Raw genomic sequence first — 9,044 nt, 5'->3', positions numbered from 1 at the left:
GATAACTTATCAACAAAATATTAGATTAGAATCCAGCTAATTCATATTTGAGATGAAAGAATTGTATTATATTAAGTTTTTGAACAACTTGAAACAATATGTGAACTGCAATATAAATATATTAAATGTAATATTTATAATAAACTTTCCAGAAAGTGAATACAAATCAGTAACTACTTTAATATAATTGTATTTATAAACAAGGTAGTTAGTATTTAAGTGTTATGAGAGAAAACAATTCATGTTTAAAAAATAATGAAAACATTTGTTTACCAATTATATAAATTTAAATTTCAAAATATGAATGACTGAATGCTATCGTTAGGTATCTTTGGAATTGGGTGTTACATCAATATCTACTGTACATTAATTGTTTAGCAAATACATTGTACACTCACATTTATATGTACTTTGTACAGTATATAAATTACTGTACTATTTATGTATATACAGTAGTAATATATACATTTTATAAACAAACATAATATAGCATGTATGTAACTACTTGTTGTGATGGCATGTGCTAAATATGTTGGAAGTACAGTGACCTAAACAGGTTAGACAACCGCTCACAAGGTGGCTATCAGTATTTAGGGGATTTCTTTGGATATAAAGGCTGACAAAGCACATTTTGAAAACAAACATCATTTAAGGATGGAGTTATAATTCTCAAAACGACTCCATGACTTAGCTTACACATTTGTATGAATGATATACTGCCAGGAACAAAGTGAAATTATTATCGTTTACAAAAACATATTCCTGATGGAACCAGACATCCCCCATTCACAGATTGCCACAAATTAACAATCTTGCAGACACAGTAATAATTTTGAGACACTTTATACGTAAAACATACACAGGTTCATTGACTGTCAAGTGTAAAATCCCTGGGATAATCCCAGGGATTTATTATGCCCAGTTCAGAAATCAATATTATTACTGGATATCACTATCACTTAGCTCTTCAATTTTGTAGAAATGAACATGTTACAGAACAAGATAAATGTCTGGTTTCACCTGATATGTTATAGACAAATGATACATTGAATACACCACATAGCATAACAAAATCTTGTGAAATAATATGGCGTGTAGCTCTCTGTATTTGTCCACGCTTCTTTACATGTTTCAGTTGCACTGTACTCCTAACCTATGGCAAGTGTTCCCAATATTTAATGCACAATATGTCTCTCTACGTTGTTAAACATTTTGCCAGAATACATCGATCAAACAATGAAAGAAAGCAAAGTTTTTGAAGATCTAAGCATTGTACAATATTATGGATAAAACAGACTAAATAATTACCAAAGCAACAAAATGGCAACTGTTTGTACAAAGGTAATCTAAAAATCATTGCCAAATAACGTTTGAGTTGTTTTTATGGATTAAAAAAAATTAAACATATCTTTTAAAAAATATTTATTTTTTCAATTTAATATGAAAATTCTAAATACAAAAAAATAACAAATTAAGTGATCTGCACCACAGCATGTTAACTACTGTAAAACCTCGAAATAAACCCTCAGTTATTTACGAACATTAAGATGTAAATCGACGTATTATTAATCGTGAAATACAAACATTTGATTCCTTAAAGTGTTATTTATTCAGTTGATATGATGGTTTATACTTTATTATCCATAAAGTAGTTCTACCACAATGAAAAGTTAATTTAAAATTAAGCTTTAACATTCTTTCTCTACTTCTAAACATTTGATGGGTTCCATCGTAGACCACTGGGCTTACTTTCGATGTTTTACAGTATGTGATTATGTCTGAATGGCAAACATGTCACTCATCAAATCTAACAAAGCTGTATTATACTGAATGCTGTGTGCTTTGCAGGCCAGTCAGCTAATACCCACTAACTGTTGTTACATTTATATTGAGAGACCATAGGCCTAATTGATATCACAGATTACTAGAAATCGGCAAATTCTCTTGCGCATTTCTCTGTACTTGAGATTACCAATGATTCCTCTTCGTAGTCGTCAAAATTGCTTGTGTCGCTTGCCCCAGCTACCTTCGGGATAAATGGAGCCTCAACCTATAAATAGATTATAATAAAATGTTTAAATCCTTTGTACAACCAAAATTGATTCTAGCAAATGAGGCAATGTAATTAAACTCAAGATAAATTAAACTGCTCCAAGTTGGTTGCAGACATCTAGGGAGTTAATTGACCAAATAGAAACATGTCAAAGTGAAAGAGTTGCTGAAAAAAATCGAGAAAAAAGTACAACCATGGAGTATTATTTATCCTCTTTGCTATAACACACTGAACTTTATAGATCTTTGTTTTAAAAATTGTTTATGTGCATCTTACCAATAATATTTTAGCTTACTAGTTCAAGAATAAAATAAATAACACAAACAAGTGAAATTAGCCAATTACACAATGGCACACCTGAAACTACACAGCAGTGAACAAATAGGATAGAACCTAGAAAATAAATGTATTGGGTACAACAACATTCAAATCAGCAACTGAAAAAAAAAAATGTGCATTAACAAAATGGGTAAATACACTTTATCAGTAAAATGAAACAATCATGAAAATCACAGAACACTGCAATGGAAAAATAAATTGATTTGTAAATGAAAGAACTGATACTATTAATGTTAGTACACTATTGTTGAACTACATCCAATTAAATGTCACATCAAAATATGAGCTTATTACCTCCGCCAAGGAGGTTATGTTTTCACCCCTGTATGTTTGTGTGTGTGTCTGTGAACAGCCTGGAGGCCACAGTTTTTATCCGATTCTCACCAAATTTGGCCACAATGATCTATGCCCCAAAAGCTCGGACGAGTTCGAATTTGAGGGGAAAAGGTCATAGGTCAAGGTCACAACTAACAAAAAACCATTTTACTGCCTAGAGACCACAGTTTTGATCCGATTCTCACCAAACTTAGCCACAATGATCAATGACTCATCATATAATTGTGGTTACATTTTGAAGGGTCAGAGTTAAAGATCAAGGTCCACAAAAAAAAAAAAAAAAACAATAAAAAAAAAACCTCAGCCGGACTTGAACCAGGGACCTCAACTGTGAGAGGCTGGATACATAACCATTACACCAAAGTCTCATCCACTACTTTGTAGTGTGCAGTTAGCCTATTTACACTTTAGAACTAATAAAAAAAAATGTAAAAAAAAAATGTTCGGGGGGGAATTTTATGTAGGGGAATTTTACAGTAGGCGGAGGTTTGTACTCTCGGAGTACCCTCTAGTTAAAATATTTATCCTGTCATAAATTTCAATGATGAAACCAAAAAAATATTGAATCCTTAAAGCTCTGTCTACACTATCAAAGTAGTTTGACAAAAAAGTATGGTAGTGGTATGCCGCAATATGGTAGTGATATGACATCATCATAAAATGTGTTAGTGTAGACAGACTTTTAGATTATAATATTTTAAAGGCAAATATTATATAAAAAGATCATTTGGAATTATAGAATTTGAGAACCAAAATGACAATTTTTACTTTTTTATTATCTAATTTACTTTATGATTTTGTTGTTGATATTGGTAACTTGTTGATATAAAGTTTGTGGTACAACATGCATATTAGTTCTGAAAAGAACTGTTGAGATTCTCTATTGATAACTTATTATGGAATTTCATCTCATGTTTTTATTGCCTTTTTCGTTACCTTATATTATCCTAAAAATTCTGTATTTTTTAAAATTGTATTTTGTGTTGTATGAGTAAAGTCTAATTCAAAATAGTTCACAGTAAAAATACTAAGTTTTGAGGGTGCTTTTATCCTCAACATACCATCCACTACCTTTAATACAACATCCCAATGTAATAGCTTATATTATTAATATAACACAGTAGAACCCCATTAAGGTGACACCTTCAGGTTGCCTTTTAAGCGTTGGCTGTAGTGTTATTGCATACAGTATTTCCACTTGTTTGTTTCACAGGTGGGGTTCAACTTCTATCGAGAATATTATGATGTTTAAAATCAAATGTTAATATGTATGGATACTGTTCCTATGACAAGCCTACATTAAAGCACAAATGTTTAGTAATTCAAATCAAGTACATCATGCCCGAGTTCACAAGTACAATTATTTCTGACATGAAGTTTAAGCAGTCAACGAACTTGATTATAAAAAAAGGGGAAAAACAGTGATTAATTAAAGGTAAATGTCTTGTTTCTCTGAAATGTAGGAGTCGCACACAAATCTAAATGGTTGTTATTACAAAGGGTCAATCTGTTATCTCTTTTTTTAAACTGAATTTCACATACTTGCAACCAGAATTGACAAGATTGACTAAACCTAGAAGCCTTTGAACTGATCAGCATATAATAGTGTGCTAGACACGGCCAGTGCTTGATCTGGGTAGTTTATAAAGCATTTACTACTTCCAAGCTTTTTGCCGCAATCTGGAATGAATGGGGCTTGAATCTGAAGAAAAGAACATAAATATAATAATAATAAAGTATAATATAATATTAAAAATGCTATTTAGTAGTTACTTTGAAACCATTTATGCCAACCACAAGGCATTTTACTTTCAAATTCGCCTTTCTATCAATGAAAACTATATTGTTAGTTACATTCATAGGCAAAACACAAGGAAGGCGGCAAGGTACTGCGTAGGTACAGTCAGTAGTGCATAACAAAATGCCTTTCTGCTTTCAAATTTCTTTCTATATTACGTTAATTGTTTAATGGTTTTAAATTTGTATAGGGCAAAATACAAATAGTCTCTATGCACTGTTAACACAAGTTTAAAAAGAAAGAAAGTGTTATTGTGTAATATCAGTAAATGGTTTTCTAGAGTACTGGAAAGAATGGGAAAGTTCTTTTAGTGATTCTTTACTCATAACTTTGGTTTGGTTACGTCTATTTGTCTTTGTTTTAAACCTAACCTTTCTGCCCTTCTCACTAACGTAGCAAAAGATCAACCAGTAATTATTATCATTATTAAACTCGGAAAAAAAGTTATTGTGAAAAATACATTAACAAAATAAATATAGAAATACAAATATAAACACAAATTTAAAGATTATTCCTTGAATGATGTGTAACAACATGTGAGATGTAAAGCTGTCTATACTATCAAACTTTATGTGACAAAAAAATGTACTGTGCCCATATAAGGACATGAGGATGTCATATCACTACATTAGTTTGATAAATAGAAGCTAAAGAGTAAACAGTACGGTTTTTTGGGGAAAGGTATAACATCTAGAGCGGTGGTAATGAAAATCAAGTTTAAACATCCTTCCTTTAGTAGTGAATAGGCTTCAACCTAAACATGGTACAAAAATAACATTTTACTTAATTTAATAGCTTTTTATAAATGATATTAAATGTTATGATGGTGTAAAGCAGCTATATTATGAATAAAGCATTGACTAGGCTATAGTTAAAAGCAGCTGGAATCTATTGTTAATAATGCAATTCTATGCATTGCCAAGAAGAAAGAACCATATTATATTAATAGAATATTCAAACAAGAGTCTAAAATTGATGCTAACTTGTTACAATACTACGACGGTATATTACTATTTTCATCATGAATTTATGAGGAAAAAAAATTTACGATGGCATATATACAGTATTATTAAGGATTGTTCAAGGGATGACAACAAATGTGAACTAACAAATATTACAAATGAGGCGCTCCAGCTCAAAATCAGCATCCAGATCAAATTTTTAAATTCCTATCTTTTATAAATTCATATTCTTTGCATATTAAGCTTTACAATGATATATCATACATTAAATTTAGTTGAACCTATCCAAAGTTATAAGCCAAAAACTAAACAGCACTTTCACTAAAAGGAAATCCAGGTTTTAGAGGAAAATGACTTTGAAATCAACAGAGCGTAAACTGTGCTGGTTTTGGAAAAGGACAGTCAAAACACCATAGCAACAGTAAAGTTCCCATTGTCTGATTCTAAAGAAATTTTGCACACACAATAACAATACAATAAAGAACATTAGTTGTTAAAATCATTAATTTATTTCAACATTATCATTTTCAAAACCAGTATTTTCTCAACTGAATGCCAACAAAATGAAAGTCGACAAAGCATGACACTGAGAAAATTTATATACACATTTTTGAATTACTGTATTAAGTGAAAGTATAAAATAAAAGTATAAATAAAAGTATATTAATAAATTGCTATTAAAGTTATTGCCCTGTTAAAAAAGTTAAACCAGTATGAGATGATCATCAAAAAATTTCATTTAATAGAAAAGTGAATAGATTGCACATTAAAATATAAATACAAAACAAATAAAAATTAAAATATTTGACCAGTTAAAATTGCCGCAACTGTCACTTAAAATCTATATTAATTTTATTGCAAATAAATAAATTTCTAAACAATATTTTTAACTCTACAACAATATATTGCGACAGGACCTCTACTCGCTTGGAGCGGGACACACAATATCCCTTGCCTCAAATTTACAAAACTCTCGTACCGAGTCATAGAGGTATGATTACCTTTTAAATGATAAACCAGGGTATGGAATGGGTTCAGGTAAAATAAGTGGAGGTATGTTTTCATTCTTGAGCAACTGTAGGCTTTGTTCTGGCGTATCAATATACTCCTTGTAATACACCGTACATAAATTCTTCCTCAAATTGTTTTAAGCAAACGTTTTTGTCGGGTCCGTTACCACATCTGCAGCGTTTGAATGATCAGATTTTCTGCAGTTCTTCATCATTTTGAATGTTACACCAATCTGCAGTTTTGTCACAACTAAAGAAAAACAAATACAGTCAGTTTAATTTAACAAACAAGCATGAATGTATTTGTAAAAATCAAATTTGCTTATTGACATTTTTAATTAGCCTAAGCCTAGGCCTAAGAGTTGACTTTATTTTACCTCAACTAATTTATTGAATTAGTATAGTAGACCATAGGCCTAGCCTAGTATTAGTAATATTAATAATATAAAGTTAAAGTTATATCATTTCTTCATAGTGATATTTAACATTTAATGTGACAAGACGGATTTCAGTTTACATAAAAGAAAAAATAAAATGTACTTACAGAGGCATTTCATTACATCTAAGGACGTCTACCCTCTGGATAACGGGCCTAGGATGGCCATTCTCCACTTCGTCATCGTCAGCAAAAAGTAGTAGACCTAGGCTAGGAGGTAGGAGGCCTATCTAGGGCCCTAGCTAGTTGGTCATCATGAGTTGGTTGAGATTACTTCAGCATCCTCATTATTAAAACCAAAATCATTGGCACCATTTAACGCATCTAGAATTTCCTTAGGCGGGTCCTTCCGAGACATTACGAACGTATTGCGAAAAATCAGTAATATAAATAATAGTTATCGCTCGCTAGATGAATAAAGTATGTTTTCGTCGTGAGAATTTCCCTGGAACATGTGTTGTTCGATCTACTTCGCGCAGGCGCGGTAGCCAGATCGAAGCGTAAACATAGCAAATGCGCATGCTCAGTAATGATGTAATGAAAATTGACCAATCAGCAACGTAGTTTTTACAGATTTGTTTGGGCAAGATAGCAACAACAAGACGGCAATAAGACGATGTTTCATTGGTTAGAATAATATTTATCCAACGAATCAAGGGCAGGGTTAGATAGAATAAAATCTAAGCTTTCTGCCGATACCAAACATGGCGGAGTTTGTGAAGGAGAAAGCCGATGATACTTCTAGCGAAAAATGGAGTATTTTATTGTCGTTCGGGCACTGTACATTTTTGTTTTCAGATATTTTAAAAGAAACACTTCAAAGATTACGGAATTTAACACATTTATATTTATTGGTTCATAATAAGACTTCGTGGGTAGGTAAAACACATATCAATAATTCATATTATGTAAAAAAAATAAAATTGAAAATTTTTTCAAATTCGCTGAAATTGAACTTTGTGATAGTTATTACATAGGTTGGTCTATTGCGACACAGCGCCGCTTTTGAGCTGGAGCGCCTCAAATATGATGTAGGTAGACTGAGGTGTTTTAAAAGCTGAAAATGTCTTCTACGTCTGTCCAGGTGGCCATCTCTTTTCACAATTATTGGCTCTCAAAAAAAATCCCTTTAGGCTAGCCCAAAAAAACTGTCTAGTTTTCAGAAAAGTCTGATTTAGGAATAGTGTTTAAAAATATATTTATTTAGACTAAAATTACATTATACTATACAATCCCTTTTATTTTTACCCATTCACCTTTACACAATGCATTCAAAAAATATAATAAACAAGTTGTATGTTTACACACCCTTTTTTGGTAGATTGCAATCCAGTCTGTAGTGCTGAACCACTTGTGCCCTTTGATATCATTCACACCATTCTTTAGATTTCCGTACCGTTTTGTCAAGTCTACTTGTAGAAGGTTACGTAGAAGATCTTTCAAATCGGCTGTAAAATGTGATGGGAAGCGTACCTACAAGATAAGATCAAATAAATCAATGTAAACACAGGTCCATACAAAAGGAAAGAAAATAAGTAATGAAATAAAAATATATAACATTGTCATGTAACTACAATTCTTACCCTTCCTGAGACAATTTTCTCATAGATCTGAATTGGCTGGTCCGCAAAAAATGGTGGGTAGCCTGCAGCCATTTCATAGATTAGGACACCTAATGCCCACCAATCAACAGCTTTATTGTAGCCCTAAAAAAACAAAAGTATCAAATAGATCTTAAATTGGTAAATCATTTTAATTTTAAATTAATACTTTTTAATTCAAAATTCCCAAATTAATAACTGATCATGTAATTGTTATGATTTTTATCTTGAAACAATTTGTCACAAATGATCATGCATGCAATCTTCCAAATCATAAAAGGTAACGGTTTATTGATAAACAATATGCCAATGAACAACAAAGATTTCTACACAAACATGTTAGTTCAAAGGTTAAGCCTATAAGCAACCTAGAATTGACCTAGAAACTAGACCTTTGTTGAGTTAAAAATTGCCAGATTAATAAACAATCTTTCAAATATATTGTTTGTTATTATTATCAACCAACTTTAATGTTACTAGTTCATAACAGGTTTACAATATTAATTAAC

At 31.4% G+C, this 9,044-nt stretch overlaps 1 protein-coding gene across 3 annotated transcripts in view; it reads right to left on the bottom strand.

Moving 5' to 3' along the window:
• LOC140052598 (cAMP-dependent protein kinase catalytic subunit beta) overlaps window positions 1–9,044 on the bottom strand; it is a 50,938-nt gene continuing 41,894 nt past the window's right edge. For all 3 annotated transcript variants that reach the window (XM_072098237.1, XM_072098239.1, XM_072098238.1), the window contains 3 exons: window positions 8,518–8,640; window positions 8,243–8,407; window positions 1–2,050 (listed from right to left, as the gene is read on the bottom strand). In XM_072098237.1, the coding sequence (XP_071954338.1) occupies window positions 1,925–2,050; window positions 8,243–8,407; window positions 8,518–8,640 (414 nt within the window). In that variant the 3' untranslated portion in view covers window positions 1–1,924. The remainder of the gene's footprint in view (window positions 2,051–8,242; window positions 8,408–8,517; window positions 8,641–9,044) is intronic.

This window comes from Antedon mediterranea, chromosome 6, assembly GCF_964355755.1.
Source record: "Antedon mediterranea chromosome 6, ecAntMedi1.1, whole genome shotgun sequence".
In the NCBI taxonomy this organism is placed as follows: domain Eukaryota; kingdom Metazoa; phylum Echinodermata; class Crinoidea; order Comatulida; family Antedonidae; genus Antedon; species Antedon mediterranea.
The sequence above is the reverse complement of the archived record's forward strand: the minus strand, read 5'-3'. Positions and strand labels throughout refer to the sequence as shown.